This window comes from Carcharodon carcharias, chromosome 3, assembly GCF_017639515.1.
Source record: "Carcharodon carcharias isolate sCarCar2 chromosome 3, sCarCar2.pri, whole genome shotgun sequence".
Classification (NCBI taxonomy): Eukaryota; Metazoa; Chordata; class Chondrichthyes; order Lamniformes; family Lamnidae; genus Carcharodon; species Carcharodon carcharias.
This window is the reverse complement of record NC_054469.1, coordinates 71,863,099-71,887,656: the sequence shown is the minus strand read 5'-3', so window position 1 is coordinate 71,887,656 and position 24,558 is coordinate 71,863,099. Positions and strand designations below refer to the sequence as shown.

At 38.9% G+C, this 24,558-nt stretch overlaps 1 protein-coding gene across 2 annotated transcripts in view; it reads right to left on the bottom strand.

Moving 5' to 3' along the window:
* Window positions 1-1,125: 1,125 nt before the first annotated feature.
* sri (sorcin) overlaps window positions 1,126-24,558 on the bottom strand; it is a 41,476-nt gene continuing 18,043 nt past the window's right edge. For both annotated transcript variants that reach the window (XM_041183146.1, XM_041183145.1), the window contains 7 exons: window positions 23,886-24,050; window positions 14,186-14,255; window positions 12,419-12,462; window positions 8,188-8,335; window positions 5,983-6,096; window positions 3,080-3,138; window positions 1,126-1,503 (listed from right to left, as the gene is read on the bottom strand). In XM_041183146.1, coding sequence (XP_041039080.1) covers window positions 1,477-1,503; window positions 3,080-3,138; window positions 5,983-6,096; window positions 8,188-8,335; window positions 12,419-12,462; window positions 14,186-14,255; window positions 23,886-24,050 — 627 coding nt within the window. In that variant the 3' untranslated portion in view covers window positions 1,126-1,476. The remainder of the gene's footprint in view (window positions 1,504-3,079; window positions 3,139-5,982; window positions 6,097-8,187; window positions 8,336-12,418; window positions 12,463-14,185; window positions 14,256-23,885; window positions 24,051-24,558) is intronic.

Below are 24,558 nucleotides of genomic sequence, written 5' to 3'. Positions count from 1 at the left end.
TACAGGAAGATACAGACGGGATGGTCAAATGGGCAAATAAGTGGCAGATGGAATTTAAGCCTGAAAAGTGTGGGGTGATACACTTTGGAAGGAGTAATTTGACAAGGAAGTACTCAATGAATGGCATGACACTAGGAAGTTCTGAGGAACAAAGGGACCTTGGCGTGTGTGTCCATAGATCTCTGAAGGCATTTTAGTGGGGTGGTGAAAAAGGCATATGGGACCCTTGCCTTTATCAATCGAGGCATAGATTACAAAAGTAGGGAGGTCATGTTGGAGTTGTATAGAACCTTGGTGAGGCCACAGCTGGAGTACTGGGTGCAGTTCTGGTCACTACATTATAGGAACGATCTGATTGCACTGGAGTGGGTGCAGAGGAGATTCACCAGGATGTTGCCTGGGATGAAACATTTAAGTTATGAAGAGAGGTTGGATAGTCTTGGATCGTTTACATTGGAGTAGAGAAGACTGAGGGGTGACCTGATCAAGGTGTACAAGATTATGAGGGCCGTGCACAGGGTGGATGGGGAGCAGCTGTTCCCCTTATTTGAAGGGTCAATCACAAGGGGACACAAGTTCAAGGTGAGGGGCAGGAGGTTTAGGGGGGTTGTGAGGAAAATCTTTTTTTATCCAGAGGGTGCTGACAGTCTGGAATGGACTATCTGGGAGGGTGGTGGAGGTGGGTTGCCTCACATCCTTTAAAAAGCACTTGGATGAGCACTTGGCACATCATAACATTCAAGGCAATGGGCCAAGTGCTGGTAAATTGGATTAGGTAGGTAGGTAGGTCAGGTGTTTCTCATGTGTCGGTGCAGACTTGATGGGCCGAAGGGCCTCTTCTGCATTGTGAGATTCTGTGAATGCAGCCATCCCTTGGTAATACAATGTAGGCTCACACTTCAAGTGTGTTCCAGTTCTGCAATGGGGCTCAAGCCTACAATCTTCTGACCCAAAGACAAGATCACCACCCCCGAGCCAAGCACCTACCGAGACAGAGTATGGGCAGAGTGAAGGATACCCTACACATATACACTTTTCCAAATGGATTAGGAAGATCATTAACTTAAATGTTATCATATTACCCCTATTTCAAATAATATAAACCAAACATATGCAACTATAGGGTTTGTGCAACTTATGTATTTGAATTCAATACCCTCATTATGGAAGCTACATTGTTTTTTGTTGCTTATATAAGCTTTCAAAATGTTCACTATCAAACCAAGCATTATTTGGCAAATTCAGTACAAAAATCAATGTCCATCATTATTAAAAAGTTAACTGATTTCACAGCAGTTATCTAGTGCAGCATTATATAATCAGCCAAAACTCATATATTCCATATCATGCACATCTCTTTACATATATACTGTGTAACATTTGCATAATGTTGCAGCTGGCTATTAGACTGGGCACTCAAATAGAAGAGCTTAGGTTCCTTTGGAAAGTATAGTTTCCTTTTCAATCTTGCTTCAGTTAAATAGTCATGGTGCACATGATGAACTGAAAAAGAAATGGTAAAATGTTTATCAATTGTTTATGACTCTTACTAGCAAATCAAACAAAATTAAGCAACCGTAATTCTTTACTTCTAATGTTTATCCATCTCCCAAAGATGTTAACTCCTGTTTGTGCTGCCGTCCAGTATCTCACTTAAATGACAATTATAAACCATGACAGTGGATGGTGATAGTCTATTCAATCATAGGAGGATGACAGCATGTCCAGTTCTGTCCACATGTCTGCAGCGATTGCTAGATAGCAAGCAGGAACAGAAATCATTGTTGTTTGCAATGTCTCTAGCACTACTCTGGACCGAGAAGATGATTCAGCAGAATGGGGACCCAACTTCGGACTTACATGTGTTACTCATATACTCTATTCACAGAGTCGAAATGTTTAAGTAATTGTGAAAGATCTCTTCTCATTTGAATTCTGATTCAGGGAATTTTCAAGGTAATGAACTAGTGCTTCTGCTGAAGGTTGGAATTTGCCTCAAACAGTTTAGAGTACTGAAGTACACTAATTCCTGACACTCCCAAGCAGGGAAAAAAATACTAAACTTTGTAAAAATGGCATTTCTGGACTTTAATTATAATCGTAAGTCTCCCCAAACTTTCTCAAGTGGGATGAAAACATTTCAATGTTGGTCATTAAATATTCTGTTTATACTTCTAAGTTTTTTTTTAAGAAAAAAGGGATTATATCTTCTCTCTCATTTGTGCATTAAGAACAGAGCAAGATCCTTCATCCTGCCATTTGCAGCTTGTGGGAGATGCACTCAAGCCCAGTTATTGCTTATCCCTGGTTGTCATAACTCTCTGATTTATTAGGGCATCTCAAGAGGAATTATCAACTCTACCATGTGGTTGAGTCACACTGAATGCGTTCCAGGGTAGGGTGCCAGTTTTCCCCAAATGCCTATCATGAAATTGTTTCGTTTTTAATGACAATTCAGCAGCTATTATAGGGTGGGTCGTTGAGTAGTAACCAATGACTGAAGGAGATAGAGAGGACGGTCAGATATGGAATGGGAAGCAAATAGCAGCCGAGAGCGGAGACTTATTGTTCCTGGTTTTCTATTTGACGTGATAGACAAAATAGAGAAGGTGCCTGAAGACAGGTGGTGTTACTTGCCACAGGTTTGAAAATGTGCTGGAAAACACAGCAGTAAGTTGTAGCTTGCCTGTTTCTTTTCCATGTTTGGCAGGTAGCTATGCAGATTTAAGTGGTGATTGTAATGGCAACTAAAAGGGAGCTTAATTTCACCTTTCCATATTAGAAACACAATCAATTAATCAGAAAACAGGGGCACAATTGTATACTGAACCAATCAAAGCTTGAAACAGATAAAAATAATTACTGTACATTAGATTTCAATTAGTATCGAGTTGCATTGAAGAAGGTAAATGTTCTCTAAGAAGCATTCAGGGATCCCTGAGGAGCCGAAAATTACATTCTTGAGTACTGGAGTTGAACATAAGTCAAGTTAACAATGCTTCCCCTCAGTTAGATTAGTATAGAGATTCAGCTATTAAAATGATTCTGCAAGTGTAAATAAGTACTCATCTGTACTCACATCATCATATGCAAAATTAACAACTCCTTGTTGGGATGCATCTCTTCTTCTGAAGGCCTCTGATGGGAAACAGACCAAGAGTAAAACATTAGAATAACATATTAGACTAAACGGGATTTACAAAGAATGTAACGAAGCTATGTATATGCTAGCAAACATGAATGCCTAACCTAGAATAGAAGTTTCCAAACTTAAGCTATAAACTGAGCTCGCTGTTCAAAGAGTCACGTCCCATGTATGCATCCCCTCTTTTTTGCATAGATCAAAATGATTTTATTTTCTCACCAAACAATGCATTATTAAAAGCAGAAAGCAACATAAATAGCATGGTACCACTACTTAACCGAAACATATTTCTGTGGCCGTACCCAATAGTGCTTATGATAGAGTACAGCCAAACAATGATATAGGCATGGAATCGAGGATTCAAGTTCCAAAATAACCCCCACAGAAAATTGATCTTATTACTACGCCCATTTAAAATATACAAATTCAGTTTAAATTAGTGTTAGATTTTCTTTGTTGTGTCTACTTTTTCAAATGAAAATGGTTTTGAAGATGAAGCTTTGTTTCAAAATCAAGAAAACATGAAAACACCCTGAACTTAAAGATCACAATGTAATAATCTAAAGAGCAGAAACATTTTTTTAACTAAAGCACACAGAGAAAGTATATCTTAAGGAATTGTTAATTAATTTCAGAACAAATGAATGAAAATGCACAATGTAGACAGAGACCAGCAATCATCTTGAAAGGAAGTGGCTCAACAGTAAAAAACTCTTCCATAAATGCTAAATATATTCAACTGTGTTCTTCTTTCAGTGCAAGGCAGGTAAGTCACAATTAAAGTACCAGACAAAAAAAGATAAGTGGACGTAATCATTTTTGATTTTTTACTTTCTTTAAATAAAGACCAGCAAAAAAAATCCACAAGTAGTTAAAAGTTACAAACTTATTTTGCACTTTAGAACTTATATTTAACAAAAACATAGTTGTTGCGAATGTTCAAACATAGAGGAATAAAGAAAGAAAGGGTGTGTCGCAAAATAATCTAATCACTGCTTTACTTTGAGCGTCATGACTGCAACATGAATCAAAACAGAATGAAATGCTATTTGCTCTCCACACAAATTTACTGTGGAAAACTTTTGGGCTGTGTAAATAATTCCTTGTACAGTGCATACCGTGGATTCTGCAAGGACCACTCGGCTCCAGACCTCATTACAGACTTGGTCCAAACAGATGTACCAATCAGCTGAACTCAAGAAATGAGGTGAGAGTGACTGCCCTTGACATCAAGACACCACTTGACCGTGTGACATCGGGAGCTCCAGCAAATTTGAAGTCAATGGGAATCAGGGAGAAAAACTCCACTGGTTGGAGTCATACCTAGCACAAAGGAAGATGGTTGTGGTTGTAGGATGGCCATCATCTCAGCCAAGGACATCACTGCAGGAGTACCTTAGGACCTAAACATCTTCAGCTGCTTCATTAATGACCTTCCCTCTAATACAAGGTCAGAAGTGGGGATCTTTGCCGATGATATGATCTTTAGGAATATTCACAAGCCCTCAGATACTGAAGCAGTCCTTCCCCACAGGCAACAAGACCTGGACAACATTCAGGCTTAGGCTGATAAGTGGCAAGTAGTATTCTTGCCATGTAAGTGCCAGGCAATGATCATCGCCAACAACAGAGACTCTAATTCTCTCCCCTTATTGTTTAATGGCATTACCATTCCTGAATCCCTCACCGTCAATAGCCTGGGGGCTACCATTGACCAGAAACTGAACTAGACCAGCCATATAAATACTGTAGCTACAAGAGCAGATCAAAGGCTGGGAATTCTGCAGTAAGTACCTTACCTCCTGACTCCCTAAGCCTTGTCCACCACCTACAAGACACAAGTCAGGTGTGTGATGGAATACTTTCTACTTGCCTGGATGAATGCAGTTCCAACAACACTTATGAAGCTCTCACAAAGCCCACAACCTTTATCACCTAGAAGAACAAGGCCACCTACGAGATCCCCTACAAGTCACACATCATCATGACTTGGAACTCTATTGCCATTCCTTCACTGTCGCTGGGTCAGAATCCTTAGACCACCTCTGTAACTGCAATGTGGGTGTATCTACACTACAGACTGCAGCAGTTCAAGACGACAGTTCACCACACCATCTCAAGGGCAGTAGGGGTGGACAATAAATACCGGCATTGCCAGTGAAATTCACATAATGTGAGCAAATAAAAATCACCATTTACCCTGCTAAAATTATTCTGCATAATACAATTTGTATTATTCTATATCTTTATGCAGTTGATGCTGCAGCAAAGTATGGTCTGCTGGTGGAGTCTTCAAAGCAGAGACCATTGCATCTTTTAAAGGCCAATTAGATAAATATTCCCAGGGCAACTACAGTTTTGTTAATGATACCCATATCCCAATAAAAATCATCTAAAGGTTACAGATACAAGATTAAAATGTCTGAATATCACATCAACATGAAGACTGGAAAAACCTGGAATCTTAGTGTCACTTCTGTCCCATTGTATATAAGCAAAAAAATTCAGTTCAAAAACATTTTTCCTGACCAATTAATCAGTGGCTATAGCTTTTATTGTTAAAAGGTATTGATTTTTCAAATACAAGATCAAAGTACTGCCGATGCTGGAAATCTCAAATAACAACAGAAAATGCTGGAAATACTCAGCAGCTCTTGCAGCATCTGTACAGAGGTGAAGGGTCATCGTCCTGTATGTTAACTCCATTTCTCTCTCCACAGATGCTACCAGACAGACTAGTGTATTTTTTTTTTTAATCATTTTCTGTTTTGGATATCTCCAACCTAGCCTATTCAGTATGCAGTACAATGTACCACATACACAGAGGAGATACATACCTGTCAGAGCCCGGAGTCTCACACAACAGGCTACATAATCATCAAAAGAGATCTTCCCATGGGTGCTATATCGTTTTATTATTCCGTTCAAACCTTGAGGGGACAATCTGTACCCTAGTCAATGAAATAGAAAATAATTCAGAATGTTACATAATCTTTATATATCTCTGAAGATATGAAACAGCACTTTGTGCATGAACATTCAGGTGTCAAATGGATAATTTAACTAGATTTTTTTTGGGGGGATGGGGACCCTGTGGTGACAGAAAATTCAAACTCACACAGGTATATCTTGAAGTGGTTTGCAGAATTTATATGATTACCATTAAGGACAGGCTGCTTATAAATCCTTAGAAGAAATACAGTAATGTATCAGTTCTTAGATATTTTAAAGCAGCTGAGCTTTTAGAATTGTGATCTTGGAGTGTTTTTGTTAAATATAGAATCAAAAATGTTGCCAGCGAGACATCCCTGGGTATTTTGTGCTTTTTTAGAAAGTAAAATGTATCACGCTATACTAAAATGGCTAATGGGATAGCCTCGCTCTTTGCAATCCAGATTGTAAATGGGCAGTCTGGCGTTTTCACAGACAAAATTACATCAGGATTTCCTTTTTAAAGCAAAAGAAAGTTGTTGATGCCAGGCCTAGAAAAGTAATGGTGAATTAGTGAAGTAATGGAACACAGTCAGTCAAATAATTTAGGGTTTATATTTGACAATTTAAAATATCACTGAAACATGACATGACAGTTCAAAAGCTAACCAGAGTTTAGTAATACATGTAACAATCTATTTTGTCATAAATATTCAGTAACATTTCCAAAGAAAATTTAAAAATTATGAAATTTCGATTTTTTTTTAAACAATTCACCCCTTGGGGACTTAGTTTCATGTAGCTTTTCAAACTTCACAAAGTTTAGTTGAGCAGGTCATGCTTATATAGTTTTGCAACCTTAAATAAAATTCACAATTTTCACTACAGCATGTTAAAGATGATTACACTTATGATACATAAAAGAACTATGGCTGCAACAATCAAAGGATCAGTACTAGAACAGTGAAAAATATTACATTTCAAGCACATTCTTGACTCCTCAGTCTAAATAAGGAGAAAATAATAGTGCTGTTACACATTGCTGTCAGTGGATACTGATCTCAAATTGATACCTAATGTAGAGCTTACACTAATTTGTTAATGGCTGCAAAACATTGTTCAAGCAACCCAAGTTCTTAGCTTGCACAGAGCTCTTCACTAGACTGCAGTTACATTTACATTACCTTAGATTTTATTTTGCTATGTATCCTAATTTTTAAAAGTAGTATTTAAAAAAAATTCAGTTAGATCTTCTTTTAGTGCCCTGCTTTCCAAATAAAACAAGGCCAACATTTTCCTCATAGTTTCAAGTCTGATTTCCATGTCCTTAAAAAGAATAAACATCTTTCTTTTATTAACTGACCAGATCTGCCTATTGTACTACAGAGCCATCATTAAGTAAAAGCTGTTAGGGTTACTGCCCATACATTTTCTTCCTTTTATCAGGGAAACAATCTACAGAATTGGAGCAATTATTAATTTCTGTACAGTTAGTTACTAACTAATTTTGAATGTACTGAATTTAAGGTCATCTGAAATACAGAGACCTTACGAAAATTATTTTAGATAAATTTTGGCGATAGTAATATTTTATTATTGAAAGAAAGACTTACATTTATATTGCATTTTTCATGACCACTGAATGTCTCAAAGTATTTTACAGCTGATGAAGTACTTTTTGAAGCGTAGTTATTGTTGTAATTTGGAAACACAGCACCCATTATGCACATAACAAACTCTCACTAACAACAATGTGATCTGTTTACGTGATGTTGAGTAATAAATATTGGCCAGGGTACTGGCGATAAAATCTGTTCTCTGAAACAAATCCACACAAGCAGGCAGATGAGGCCTCAGTTTAATATCTCATCCAAAAGATGGCATCTCCCACAGTTCAGCACTCCCTCAGCACTGCACTAGTGTGTCAGCCTTGATTTTTCCAATCAAGCCCTGGAATGGGACTTGAACGTGGAATCTCATGAGTCAGAGGTGAGAGTGCTATCAACTGCGCTACTGCTGACACTTTAGGCAATTGTCATGTTTCTGCAGTGGTTGGGGAGGTTAGAATAGAAATCAATAAATTGATGTAATGTATCAAATCTGTCACTTACCCATAGCACTAATAGCTTGTTGTAGTTCCTGGGGCTCTACAGTTCCACTCCGGTCTCGGTCAAAAGTAGAAAAGTTCTGCCGCCAGTTACTCAAAACTGTCCACAACTCTTTGAATTCTGGAAAACCCATCGTGCCGGACATATCTCGCTGAAAATTATCATTAAGGGACAAAAAGTCTTTGATAGTGATCATTTACTGCTAAACAAGTATTGAAGTCAACAGTTAACTGTAATATGGTACTAAGCAATGAATGCAATGCTTAAAGAAGTAACTTGAAAAGGAGCCTACAAAAATGTCAATTGTATAGCTAATTAAAAGAAAACTTTACCAAGCATCAATTGTACGGTGTGCAATCTATCTTGAATCAGTTTTTCCTGCGCTAAGTACATGAAGAAGAAAGAAATAGAAATATATGTTGATTGGGTTAGATGAAGTAGGGTGGATAGAGACTTGTGTGTAGCATAAACATAGTATAGACAGACATTGGACGGAATGGCCCATTTCTGTGCTGTAAATTCTATGCAGCACCCAATGCAGACACATAGCAGAATTTTTCCTTCGGCAAGCTGGGGGCGGGGCCCACTCACTGACAAGAAAATGATAGGGGATGACGTTGGGGGGGGAACCCCCCAACGTCATCCCGCCCCATTTAAATATTCAGGAAGGTGGGGGACAGCGTGTTCAGCTGTCTGCCTGCTGACCTGTCAATGGCCAATTGAGGCCATTGACAGGGTAGTTAAACCAATTAAAGGCCCTGCCCGTCCAACCTTAAGGCTGGTGGGCAGGCCAGGAGCCCCAATGGGCTTCTGATGATACATGAAACCTCATCCACCGGCGGGATGAGGTTTCATGTCGGTTTTAAAAAACTTTAGTAAAGTTTCTGTGATATTTATTAACATGTCCCATCTTGTGTGACATTGTCAAATGAGGGGGACATGTTAATAATTTTAAAATTTTTCTATTTTTAAACTTTCAAAAACTTTCAGCGATCTGAGGCAGCACTTAGTCTCAGGGAGATGTGCACTCTTTCGCACACATGCGCAAAAGAACGCACTCTGACAGTTGGGGAATCCAACCCCCCAACCCCCCGCACAGGAAACGCATAGCGCTTCCCATTGGGCAGCCCGCTAGGTGGGCCTTAATTGGCCCGCCCACTTGAAATGGCGGCAGGGCCTGGTTCGGCGGCACCCATCGGCTGCCCGCCTGCCGCTGAGCCAGTGGAGCCCACCCTCCCATCAAGGGCAAAATTCTGCCCACAGGCTCTGACTTTTTTTAAAAAGAGGATTCTACTTAAATTTACTTTTGCTTCATATTTTCTGCCACAATGATGGAACAAACTTCCATAACAATTGCATGTGATGAGTTTCAGTAAACATGGATGAAAAGGTTACTTTGACCAACACAAAGTCAAGATACTCTTGCGTTATTGTAAACAAAGGATGGTATTTATTTTTCTCCAGCAAGTTACCAAGCCATAGGCCAGAATTTTCTGTTCAGCGTGCAGGGGCGGGCCCTGCATGCCGATGCGTAAAATGACGTGCAGTGGTGTCAGGCGTGCATCCCGACGTCACTGCACATCATTCTGATCTTTCATTTGGTGGGCACACACCGGCCAAACTGTCAAAGGCCTGTTAAGGCCACTAATAAACTAATTAACCTAATTGTCAGGGCTACCTGTCCAACCTTAAAGTTGTCAGGTAGGCAAAGAGCCCAGGTGGCCTTCGCACTTTTCATGAAACCTCATCCACGGGCGGGATGAGGTTTCATGAAGGGCGTATTAAATTATTACATTTTTTTAAACATTTGATAAAAATGTCCCAGATCATGTGACAGCGTCACATGAGGGGACATGTATGAATGATTTTTTAACTTTTTTTATTTTGATGTTTCAAATTGAATATAATCTCCCTGAGGCACAGAACTGCCTCACGGAGATTTCTGTGCTCTTTCATGAATGTGGCCCTCTATCCAGCTCTACTCTCCACCACCCACCCCCCTCCTCTTAAACCAGCTTATATTTCACCTCTCTTCTATTTTTACTTAGTTCTGTTGAAGACTTGAAACGTTAACTGTGTTCCTCTCCGCAGATGCTGCCAGACCTGCTGAGTTTTTTCAGGTATTTTTATTATTGTTAGAGTAATGTTAGAGTTAACCCTTTACTCTACATCTCCTCCCCAAGTCTTTATCCCTACATGCTACATACACATCCTCCTACACCTCCCACCAAGTCTTTGTTTTTACAGGGATAATATTCTTGGTGATTTCAACAATCTCCACGAACACGTGCAGAATTCTTTTTGAGGTTGTTGAGGATCTGTTCGCTCCAAACTCATTCTCCAAGGATTGTCATGTCTTGGTTCTGTAGTTGGAGTTTCCTTCTGAGGCTCAGAATATGCAGTCCATCCAGCTAATGGCTTCTTGTTCATCAAAATCAAGGCACTTTTATTTCTTCAGGTGATAACCAGTTTCTATCTGGACAAAATATGATCTTGGTTATTGCAACCTCTCCGTTACGTTATCTTCCCACAGCTGACCCCTTTCGAGTATGGGATGGTCATGAGCCCTGTGTCATTGATTGAAAAGTGCAGGCTTGGCCTGCTCAACAACCTTCTTCCTTCTTATGGTCATGGTCCTCTACTGTGATGCTTGGCGTTAATGTATAAAGAAAGAAAGGAAGTTGGGTTCTTAACCTGTGACGCATCAAAAGCTCGCATGGGGATGAAGCTGTTCTGCAACGGTGTAGAGTAGCAGCTGGGCAGGGCTAACTCAAAATCTTCATTTTTCTGAGAAGGCCTTTAATGGTACATACCAGTCTCTCAGCCTCTTTGTTGGCCTGAGGATACCTTGGCGAACTTGTGATGTGGACAAATCCATGTGATGCTACAAAGGATTGGAAACATTTGTTGGCGAATCGTAGCCCACTCTTAGAGACAGCAATGCTGGGAATGCTGTGCGTGGAAAAACCCCCTTCAGAAAGGCTAGAACGCCTTCAGATCTGAGCCCATGTAGCTTTTGCACCTCAATCCAGCAGGAATAATAATCCACAACAATGAGAAATACTTTTCCTTCGAGTTCAAATAGATCCATACCAAAGCGCTCCTATGGCTTGGATGGTAAAGATCAGGGCAGAAGTGGCTCCAGTCTGTGAATGACACAGGTAATGTAGTTGAAGACCATGTCTTCCAGACAGTGTGAGATAACTGACCACCATACCTGGCCTGACACTTGGTAATACCAAGTGAATTTTCTGGAGGACCTCCGGGCAGACAGCTTGTGGGATGACCAACTGCTCATCATAGACCAAGAGGTCATCAATGATATTGATGTGGTGATATAGTTCAAAGTACTGCCTCAGGCCAGGTTTACTGGGAACATACTCTGGCCATCCATCAAGGCAGTATGTGTGAATCTGCACACATTCCTCATCTCACATTTAAGCCTCCTGAAATTCCTGCAACTTCTGTGCTGTTCAGTTGAAGTTGACAGTAGAATATGTTCCACGGGAAGTCCTTATCGAGTGGTGCATTGAATTTAACTCTAAATCAATACATTTAAGGATTGCCTGTGAAAATTATTCTCCCCCTCACCCTGTTCCAGACTCAAAGTCCAGAAATTCCTCACAATTTAGAAATTCAAAAATATTTCCTGAAAATAACAAGATAAAAATGATTATAACCAAGTTTTTATTTGGTTACTGAGCTCTTTTAGAAATATGCATTTTAGTTTTAACTTAATTTATTGTCATGTGCTGAACAGGTGAAGTCTATGAGCCAACAGTTATAGACCAGGTTCATAGAGTATTACAATCATTACAGCACAAGAGGTTGTCATTTGGTCCATTGAGTCCATGCCAGCCCTCTGTGGAACAATCCGGTCAGTCCCATTCCCCCACTCTATCTCTGTAGCCCTTCAAGTTTACTTCCCTCAAGTGCCCATCCAATTTCCCTATGAAATCTCTCATTGTCTCTATTTCCACTGCCTTCGTACGTAGCGAGTTCCAGGTCATTACCCTTTGCTGCGCATAAAATTGCTTCCTCACATTTCCCCATTTCTCCTGCCCAAAACCTTAAATCTGTGTCCCCTAGTTCTTGTACTATCAACCAAAGGGAACACTCTGCCGTTGTTTTCATCAGAAGATTCAACTGGTTTATCTCATGGCAAACATGACTGCTCATGCTTAAAATCTGTATAATTCTGCAGTAAATGAATACTTTTGTAATTAAAGGATACATCTAACATCGAAATCATTAGCCTGCAGGTCTCCATGCTGAATGCTGTAGAAAAACAACTAGGTTAGAAAACCACACAAAATTCATGGCATAATCATCTTTCAAAATGTATGTTCTATAGTGAAAAGTAATTAACTGCCTACACCAGAACTGTTGATCACACACACTTATTAACCAATTCACTATTATGCTCCTCCATGCCCAATCGACATCACAGCGTTCCTTGACCTAGGGCCATCTAAGTTTTCATCATTAGAAAAACTTTCATTTATCTAGCAGCTTTCACTTTAGATCATCCCAAAGTGCATAACAGCCAATGAAGCACTTGTTACTATTGTAATGTAGGAAGCATGGCAACCAATTTGCATGCAACAAACTCCCTGAAACAGTGATCAGATGATTTTCAGATAATCTGTTTTAGTGATTTTGGTTGAGAGAAAAATATTGGGCAGGACTCAGGTGATGTTCACAAATCCAAATTCAGCTAATGGATGTGCAGGAGAATAAAAAAAATTGAAATTAGAGTGCTCATTGTAAGGGCATGGGAGAGAACCATAGCCACTAGTTAAAAATAAATGTAATGCAAAGAAATTTGAAATGCAAACTTTGCACTAAGGGTAATATACACTTTTTGGTATATATTAAATATTAATGTCATTGAACTGTTACCAATATGCAACCAAGGTATCCTAAATATTAATTGTTATAAAACGTTTCTTGGGTGTCCTTACCCCACTGAATGCAGAATGACCAGAACATATTTCAAAAATTGCAAGTTTTGTGCTCATCCCAATTGACAGTTATGATTTTAATGTCATAAAATAAATTTTAAAACAACCGTAGCAATTTAAATAAATCATCAGATAATTTAAAATTGGAAATTTATAAGTGAATGAGTGAGTGATGTGGGATTTTTAATTGTATAATGCAGTTTAGATGTAGACAGACCTTTCATTTAAATAGTGCCTTATTAAATCTCAAACATTTCAAAAAAGTATTTCACAGTCACTGCACTTCAAAATGTAATTCAGTGCAAGTAATGAAATTGTAGAAGGTATTTTGCTTTTGGCAAGACCCCATAAACAGCAATGCAATTAATGGTCTAAATTAATCTACTCTTTGGGTGGCATTGGTTGAGGAAGGAATGTTTACCCTTTAGCAATGAGGCGCTGCCTCAGTTTTGACTGGATGGTAGCCCCTGATTACATGCTCAAATTCTGGAATGAGGCATAAACTGCCTTCTAACTGCAGAATTATACTCAAATGAGTAAGATGACAGAGTGGATTTAGATTATAGAGCAAGTTTGGTTGACAAATGTGAAATGAATGCAAAGGAGAGAACTTAAAAAAGACAATTAGCCCATTTGCAAAAGATAATGCTTGAAAGACGTTTATTTTATAGTGTGTACATTTTAGACTGTATACAAAAGGACAGGCAGAGCCAATTAGAACAAGTACAGATGTTACACAAAACTTGTCACTTGTCGTTACTGAGAGCACTAGAAGATGATTTCTGCTGCAAGGACCATAAGCAAACTGAAGCTTTGCACAGTCCATTGCAATGCTCTTCAGCTCAAGATTTTGTGAGTGATTCATAGTCCTGCAGAACAGGGAACCAGCCAATTTAGTGTCCAACAATTGGTTCCACAAATAAAAGTGGCTGACAATGCTTCCAATTTATTTTCCCCCACGGACTTTTGGATTGGATGAGTATATTACAGAATACTGAAATAATAATCTTAGTGTATTATAAACATTTACAACTTACGTTTGTAGTTGCCACTGATGCCAGATTGAGTAAGACATCTCTGAAGTTCCTCAGCATCTATCTGACCATCCTACAAAAAAAAAGCCAAATATCCACATGAAGGATGCCATTGGTACAAGGCCCAGAGCCTAGGTTAGGTTCATATTCATGGAAAATATTCATGAGGAACTTGACACATTATTAGGGCCATAGGTTGAATTTAATAGTCTCTAAGTATGACTTAAAATTATAGCTCTAAAAAGAGAAAGAAAAAGAGAAGGAACAAAAGAGAGAACATTTAAAAATTAGAATGTGGGAGGGGTAAATTATTGCTTCACCCACGACTACAGAATCAACTGATGCTAAATCAATAAGTAGAGTATATTTGAAAATAAATAAAACATATCATGCAGTAACACAATCAGACAGGAATAATGTTTGTTAGCAAACATTAAGCCACCCACCGAGGTCAATTTTACAATGAACAACCATATAAGAAGTTACTCTTTATATTCATTCTCCACCATTTGAACTATTAGAATAGTCAAAATTCTAAATCACAATAAACACCAACAGGGAGAAATTGGACTTGTGCCCAAAACAGGCAGTAAATCAGTGGAGTAGTCAGCCTGCACCAATCTGTACTGATGCAAGACCAATGCCAATTATGGCACCGTGCCACTTCTGCATTTAACCAATGAGCTGTAGGTGCCAATCAGGTATTCGGAAGCTGCTCATCAAACATCCAGCATTGGATGAGCAGAAATTTCCTCCAATTAAAATGCTGAAGAACTAAAATGATTGCGGTGGGCTGTTAAGACAAACTCCCCTCCCTAGCTATTGGTTATATCACCCTCCCTGGCTGCTGAACCAGACCATTTGCAGCCAAGGCTTACTATCTGATCATGAGCTGAGATTCTGATCCCATATCCTCTCTATCCCTACTTTTACTTATGCTCACTTCTGTGACATCTTCCAGTTTCACCCCTTCTTCAGCTCATCTGTTGCTAAAACTCTCATCTATGCCTTTGTTATTGCTAGACTCAACTATTCAAATGCTTTCCTTGCTGTTTTCCCACCTTGCAACCCCCATAAACTGGAGCTTATCCAAAACTCTGCTGCCTGTATCCTATCTGACAACAAGTCCCATTTAACCATCACCCATGCTCACGGACCTACATTGGCTCCTAGTCCAGCAATACCTCAAGTTTTAAAAATTTTTTAAACTTGTTTTTAAATTGCTCCATGCTCTTACTCCTCCCTATCTCAGTGATCTCCTGCAGCCATACAACCTACGGTGCCTATGCTCCTCTAATTGTGGCCTCTCTTGCATCCCCAATCTTTACTGCTCCACCGTTAATGGCCGGGCCTCTAGCTGCCTCAGCTGCAATCTTTGAAATGCCTTCCCTGAACCTCTCCATCTCTTTTTCTTCCTTTAAGACACTCCTCAAAATCCCTCTCTTTGATTTTATTTCACGTAGCCTAGTATCTCATTGGTTTGATGTCAAATTTTGTTTGACAATGCTTATGTGAAACACTTTGGGACTTTTTAAACTGCATTAAAAGACACTATATAAATGCAAGGCGTTGTTTCCAGTAGCAACTGCCTTCAGTTAGTGGGGTAGCCACAGTAGTTTTGTAAAGTCAAGAGGGACAGTGCTGACTCCTAAATGTTACAATTTTTTGTATTTTTATGGGCCTTTTTTCAGAAGCCTCCAGCGGTCTATTTAACTCTGTTGGTTGCTATCCAGTTTTACATCCATCTTCTGCATCAGTTTGCAGAAACAAAATCAACCTGCAACCTATTTCAAACAAGCCAAAGTTATCTGATTCAATTTTATACAGGGACAACTTCTGGAATCAATTGGGTGGAAGAAATGGCCTATTTCGCACCCAGAAAACATGCAGATTGATGTCCAATTTCTCTGTGTCACACAACACCTCCACCTCCAACCATCCCACATCCACCATTCCTTTCAGCTTATGAATAGGGTAAAAGTTAATTGAATAGGAGTATGAAAACTTTTTTTTTAAAAAGTCTTGAAATAGGAACTTAAAAGTTTTTTTGACAAAGGAACAATTTGCCAAAATATAATGCACATCAGTAATAAAACTCAAACGAAATATTTTGAAACAATATTTCAACAGTTTTATATTAAAGAAAACTGCATTCATATTTATCCATTCAAATATTTCCCCCTGTTTTAAAACTGTTTTCAGTTGGTCTTAAAAATAACAAAATCTGGGCAAAAGAAGCTGTATTCCCTCATATTGTCAGAAACATTCAAGAGTTTTATTTTTCATAATAAATACAAGATGCACATACTATTTTTCAGTTAATGAATATGCAATGGAACAGTGTTATGTAACTTAATAACATTTAACAGTAAAATCTCCAAAAGAGATACAGGAGCAAATAAACTTTGGGGTTTTGGTCCAAAGTTCGTTAAGCTGAAGAACAAGTGAATGAATTTATGAAAAAAGCTCACTGAATCCTAGGTTTTACAAATTGGGGTACTGAATATAAAAGCAAAGAAGCAATGCTAAATTCCTGCCAGTCAGTATACGGTTTCCAGTTTGAGCATCCTGCTTTAGGAAGGATGTCAGGCAATGCAGTGGAACACAGGAACAAAGATGATAACAGGGAAGGAAGACTACGGTTATGAGGAGCGATGAGAAAAACTGGGGTTTGTCTGTTTATGATAGAAAATTTAGAGAAATGATGGGATCTTTCAAAATGATGAAGGGTTTTGACAAGGCAAATAGGGAAAGATATTTCAGATATTCCAGTGGTCCATTAGTCAGTAACTAGAAGGCATGATTGCAAGATCAGCATATAAAGAATGAAGGGATAGGATTAGAGAAGTTATTTTTGCAAATGCTTACTAGGGCATGAAACATCCTACTGGAAACAGCATTGGAAGCAGAATTCATAACACATTTCAAGAATCCACTGTAGATTTATTAGAGTTCACGATTGAATATTTGCAAGTGGATAATTTAAAACACTATTGAGAAAGGCCAAGGGAATGGAACTCCTTCAAAATTCATAAGTGCAATGAACTAAATGTCTTCTCTGTTGAAAAATGCTCTGATCGTACAAAAGGAACACAAATACACACACCCTAAGGCAATACTGATAGCCACAAAATTAGTCCACATATTATAGCAGCTAAACCCACAGATAGGGAGAATGATCACAATGAAAGTTATCAGTTTACCAGCTGAGAACTCTGACACCTGGCTGCATGCAATTTCTGGTTCTATCAGGTTTACTCATGTGGATGCAGAATTACAGACGAAGCTTCCAGTGATTGACACTTAAGCCTGGTTCTGTTCTTCTATTAGCTATGGATCATCTATACCTCAACTTTATTTACGTACCTTTTCTCCATATCCCTTAATATTCTTGCCTAATAAAAATCTGTAAATCATTTAAATCTCTATATGCTTTTTGTGAAAAAAAGCTTCTCGATTTCATAGCCTGACTGGTCTTGCTCTAATTTTAAGATTATGTCCTCTTGTTCTGGATTCCTCCAGAGATAATAGTTTCTCTGAATCCACCATATCAAGTCTCTATCATTTTAAATACCCTGATCAGACTCGTCAAATTTCTAAACTTAAGGAAATACAATCTAAATTCATGCAACTTTTACTCATAATTTAATCATTTATGTACCAAATGTTTCTGATGAAACTGGACAGTAACCCCCAAAGGCCAATAGATCCTTCCTGAGGTGTGATGCCCAAAACTAAACTCATTACTCTAAATAGGTCTGACAAAGACTTGAAGCATCAGTTCCTCAACTTTTGTATTCTAGCTTGCTTAAAGTAAAAGACAACATTCCATAAGCTGTTTCAATCAAACTTTCTACCTGGGCCCTTGCTTTTAGTGGTCTGTACACATAAATCCATTTGTTTTTCCACAGTTCCTAGTCTCTCTCCATTAAGTAAATATTCCTATTTGGCTTAAATCTAAAATGGACTACCTCTGTGATGGTCATGTTATGCCCATAAAGATAATAGGGCAGTGGACATTGTACTTTTAAAAAGAAAGCAACATGGAATAACGGACACTGTACTCTCACAAAATGGATTCCAGAAAGTCAGGTGACTTCAGCTTGTGGTTTCTGGACAGAGGCAATGTGCCTGGGAAACTACTTAAATATGCAAATGAGTTTGCGAGGTGCATTTTGACTATCACTCACCATTTCAATGGAAGAGCCCCATGAAGATGGGACTTCAAATAAAGCAAATGAGGATGGTCATACCTGGAATGTTGATGGGATATCAATCATCCCCCCATTGTGTTCCAGTTACACCGGCTTCAGCCCATTGCATGGACAATGGGATACTTCAATACTGCCATTACATGACCGAAACTAATTGGGGAGGGAGTTGACACCTTATTAATCCACAAGGGAAACTAATGAGGCAGTCTTGGACCAGCACCATGGAGAGAGATCACAGCCAGCAAAAAAAAAAGAACACTACCTTGAAAAAAAAGTCAACTCAAGTAGTCGAAGGGGTTTAATTCATTTTATCTGCAAGATTATGTTTCTTCATTACAGAAGCTTGGCCACAATTCCACTTGAAACAGACAGAAACTTCCAATCTCCATTTGTTTTCAAGGAACCATGAGGGAATCCTTCAAGCCTGCAAAATTTTTCAACCTCCATCTTAAGGACTGGTTAAATAAGTGACTTGTTTCTTATTACTCTATTCATAATCTAATTGCATGCTACATCTAGTAATAATCTTTCCACGTGTATATGAGAGTCTGATGTTTGGGGAGTGTATGTTTGTTGCGTATGTTTTGAGTGTTGTTAAAATAAACATTTATACTTTTGATTTAAACTTACAAGAAAGTCTGCTCATGTCTGTTCTTTAACATAACAGCACTCAAAAGGGTTAAAACATTCCTTCTCAAAAATATATCTTGTTGCCGTCAGCTGAGGTGAGAAAAGGGGGTAAGCTATCGGAAACATCGCTCCGTCTGTAACATCTCACACTTCTTCACATTGAGCTCCATTTGTTATGGTTTTTCCCACTCAGTCTATCCATGTCCCTTTACAACATCCTCCTCCCACTTATGCAACTTGTTGTCTCCTAATTTAGCATCATCTGCACACTTGGATATAGAACTGTCAATCCTTCATTCAATTATAAATTATAAAAAATATATTAATGGGGAGGCAGTGGCGTAGTGGTATTGTCACTGGACTAGTACTCCAGATGCCAGATTAATGCTCTGGGGACCTGGGTTCAAATCCTACCAAAGCAGATGGTGAAATTTGAATTCAATAAAAAATCTGGAATTAAAAGTCTAATGATGACCATGAAACCATTATCGATTGTTGTAAAAACCCATCTGGTTCACTAATGCACTTTAGGAAAGGAAATCTGCCATCCTTACCTGATCTGGCCTACATGTGACTCCAATGTTGTTGCCTCTTTACTGCCCTCTGAAATGGCCTAGCAAGCCCCTTAGTTCTCAAGGGCAATTAGGGATGGGCAATAAATGCTGGCCCAGCCAATGATGCCCACATCTCATGAACGAAGAAGATATATTTATTGCCAATCAGAGATTGTTCCCTTGATCCTTACTGTCTCCTACCACAAAGTTACCTCCAATTTCATGCGCTTTCATTTTTGATAATCGCTTTGATTGAACCTTATCAAATGTCTTCTGTAAATTCATGAAGACAAGGTCCATGGAACACCCAATGATCGCCAAAGAAATTCAACCATGTTAGTCAGACATACCATTCACAAATCCATTCTGACTCTCTAATCAGCTCTAATCAGCCCATGGCTCAGTCAATCTTGTCCCCAATAACAGATTCCAGTAATTTCCACAGAACTAACGATGAACTGGGTTAGCTAGTCATAAGATCATAAGAAAGAGCAGAGATAGGCCCTTAATCCTGCTCTGCCTTTCAATAAAATCATGACTGATCTGATTGTGGCCTTAACTCTACTTTCCTGCCTGTCCCCCATAACTCTTGACTACAAGTGTGTCTAACTCAGCCTTGGATATATTCAACAACCCAGCCTCCATTGCTCTCTGGGGAAGAGAATTCCAAAGACTAACAACCCTCTGAGAAAAGAAATTTATTCTCATCTGTCTTAAATGGGAAACCCCTTATTTTTAAACTGAGTCCCCAATTCTAAATTCACCCAGGATAGGAAACACCCTCTCAGCATTTACCCTGTCAAGTTCCTTCGAGATCACCTCTCATTCTTCTAAATTCCAGTGAATATAGTGCCATCCTCCTTAACCTTTCCTCATTAGACAACTCTTTCATCCCAAAAATCAGCCTGCTGAACCATTCTGTGAACTGCTTCCAATGTAAGTATATTCTTCCTTAAATAAGGAAATCTAAACTGTACACAGTACTTCAGGTATAGTGTTACCAATGTCTTGTAGCAAGACTTCCCTACTTTTATACTCCATCCCCCTTGCAACAAGGCCAACACTCCATTTGCCTTCTTAATTACTTGCTGTATCTGCATGCTAACTTTTTGTGATTCATGTGCAAATACACCCAAATCCCTTTGTACTGCAGCGTTCTGCAGTCTCTCTCCATTTAAATAATATTCTGCTTTTTTATTCTTCCTGCCAAAGTGGACAACCTCATATTTTCCCACATTATACTGCATCTGCCCACTCACTTAACCTATTTATATCCCTTTGCAGGTTCTTTGTATTCCTCCTCACAATTTGCTTTCACACTTATCCTTGTATCAGTAGCAAATTTGGCGACAATGCAGTAGGTTAATGGCCTCTCACAACCAACACTCCCCCTCCTACCCTCAACCCCACCCTTCTGAAAAACAGACGGCATTTGCAATGTTTCAATCTATAGGCAGAATTTCTGAATCTAATGCACTTTGGAAATTTCTGACTAAAACATCTGCAATTTCCCCACCCCCGTTTCTATTAACACTCTAAATGGAGACATCAGATCTCATGTAACATTTATCTTAATTCGCATCTATGATTCTGCAATTGGGCTGCACTTGTTGAACAATCCTGAGTGTACATTAACAAGCAATTTAAGATAATCAGTCAAGCTCTTAATGTGGTTCACTTACACTTGCTAGAAGTGACATACATTCATTCGCAGGGACACATTCTCTGCAAAGAAACAGAATATGTTCAACCCTTGCACCTTTTTCTGGATTACCCGGGAGCTTGGGAAGCCTACAGTCCCCTGTTGCTTTCTCCATGGCAATGCCTCAACCAATCAGATAAAAGCAAAATACTGCGGATGCTGCAAATCTGAAACAAGCTAAGCAGAGTCAGCTTGCCAATCAATCTACATCCTTTACTCCTGTTGTATAAACAGTTGTGATTGTTTGAAATTTGGCAGTGTGTTTATCCTAATGAATGCTTTAGCAACATGTCTTTCTTTTCAGCAAAATTCAAGTTCTGTACTACTAAACGAGTGTCAGTTTGATTTATTTTTAGTTTCCTTTATAGCAATGGTGCTTAACCCTCTTTCTTCATTGTAAAAAAAATAACCAGATGCAGTGTGTTCATTTCACAAGTCTACTATTTCCTTACTTTCCATTATAATTTCAACTCCATCTGTCTTTAATGGGTCCACATTCTCCTTTAGTACTCTTTTTATAAAAACTTTTGCAGTTAGCTTCAGTGTCACTGTTATGCATGTTTTTCCACATTCACTTTTCACACTTCTTATGACATTATTTGTATCTCTTTGAAGCTTTTTATAGCTCTCTCAGTCTGCTGGATTGACATCTTTCTTTGAATTTGAAAACCCTTTTCTGTTAAGCTTGATTTACGGTTTCCTTGTTTGTTGACCATGGTTGCTTAACTGCACAACTGGAACCTCTACTTTGTTTGGATTTGTATTGGGCTTGTACTGTGCCAAACACTTCTTTCAATACTTCCCCTGTTTGATTTCATGTTTAATTATTAACAGTTGAGCTAAATTTACTCTGTCGACTTATTTCTTATTCCTGCAAAGTTTGCCTCACTTAAATTGAAAATCTTGATTTATGACCCTCCCTTCTTCCTCTCAAAGCCAATATCAAATTCACTATTCCCAAGATATTTCCTGACAGCCAGATTGGAAACCAATTCTGGTTTGTTACTCATTACTTTATGTAATATGGCCTGTTCCCTTGTCAGTTCTAAACCATAATTGTTCTAGAATACTGTTGTTAGGAACTAGAGATAATTTTAAGTAAGTTATATGTGCATTTGTATGTGTTAAACTTAAAGCTATAGCTTATTCCTAAATTAAAAAAATTATATGTTGTATGCATGTGTTAAGAAGGGGGAAACATGGGTTTTGGTCACTTTAGAATGTTGCTTGCAAGTCTGAGTGTTTGTTTGTATACCTGTATTTTAATGAGGTTCTACAACCCTTGGAGTAGTGCAGGGATTTAAAACAAAGTATTAAAAAAACTGCGCTGTTGCCCAGCAACAGGGGGCCCATAGAGACAGGGAAAAATAGAAAAATAGTTTGATTTCAGTAGGTAGGGGCATTCCACTGAAACTGCCAGAGCAGGCAAGAAGGGAGCTGCAGGGAGCAGGTCCCAAAGAAAAGAAGAAAGGGAATTGGGCAGAAGATTGTCCCAGGAAGACTGTGAAGTCAAGGGAAAAGAACAGGTACCTAAACCGGTCCTGTTCAGTGAAATTGAAAGTAAAGAGCAGAGGAAAAAGCTCCAAGTTAAAAGACAAAGCTGTGGGGATCAGAATCAAGGTAAAGTGGGCCTGGAGAGGGCAGAAGATCTGAGGAGACAGCCAAAGGTGGGTGACTCCTTACTACGGGCCTGTGAAGCAGTGGTGTCCTGCTTGGCTAAGCTGAATACCCGAGGGTGTATGTGGTGGTTAAGCCTGAATGAAGGATCCTTCCCTGTATCTAGGGAGGAGAACATTGGAAGGAGAGTTCAAACCCTTTGAGGTGGATCATGTTGAAGACGTTTAAGTGAAAGCATTGCTTGGGAGAAAATTCCAAGGCGAGTCCTTCAACAGTGGAGATTGGAAGCCCTCTTGTGAAAGACAGAGTTCAGTGAGGCCAGTTGGCTCACGATGTGACAAGCGTATGGAGGGAGTTGATGAGAAATTCATAGCATCTGCTTTGGGTGGCATCTGTCACTTGGTTTCAGAGTGTGGGGTGTGGGGTTTACATGGACTGTGTATTTACTGTGAACATTAGAGTATAAGATAGATTTTGTAACTTGTGTTATCCTTACTATATCTGTATATAACTGTAAAGGTATAGTTGTGGGTGAAGCAGTAGTGTAATATAGTTCATCTTTTCTTGTTTAATAAATGTTTTATTCTTTTGTTCAAAGTTCATCAGCAGACTCTGTGACTCTGTTCAGTAGCCACTCTCCACGTTTTTAAACAAAAAATAAAAGTTAGGGTCTATCAAGCCAGGTTCCAGTTTGAGATCTGACTTGCCCAGTAGTAACATCAGCCGGGATCATAACACTGTCTTGTTTATATTCTAGAAATTCACTGCCTTTACTACTTGAGCTGTTCTGCTTATTCCAGTTTCTCTGAAATAAATTCTCCCCTTTGTCATATAATTATAGTAATTCATGAAGGGATTGGGATCTGATGGCAATTACCTATAAAGTTTTTTTTACACTGTGCGATCCACACTAAAAAAAAGCCAATGGTTCCAGTAGGTTTATATTTCACAAGCTTACAAATCCTAGTTTAATGAAAGTAACTTACTTGACCAGCCACTGCAGCAAAGTATCCATAGAGTGGGTCCTGCTGTTGGCCTGGGAATGCTCCATAACCTCCAGCTCCAGGAGCCCCTGGATACCCTTGACCACCAGCCCCGGGATATCCTGCACCACCTGGAGCTCCTGGTGCACCACCATACTGAGAAAATTGCTAAAGAGATCAAAATAAACAAAATTATATAAGCCACAACACATCAGCTAACATTATATCAAAAGAATTCAACTGCAAAATTAAGCATGATTCACAAATATAGCATTTTTAAGTGAGGATTTTAAGTGTCAGTGTTTCCCTGTACTTAGTTGCAGCAAAGTCTAATGTATTATTTCCAATTTTAGGAACAATGACATACAAAACCAACTCTCCTGTTCTCATCAACTTGTAGTTCAAGACCTCGAGTCCAGTCCCTGCAGTGGACAGAAAATGTTACCACTTATCCACTCCCTAAATCAGGCCATTGGTTGGGAACACAAACTATATCATTTGTTAAAGAGATTTTATGACATTACAGAAATACGGAGCACAAAAAAACCTCAGATTTTCTTGGTTGTAAGGGAATAGGAGTCAAAATCTCACCGTTTCTACTGACTGACACAATCAAGAGGATTTAATAAGGCTGCACCTCACATAGTTAATCAAATTTGGCACAAAAAATGTGCCA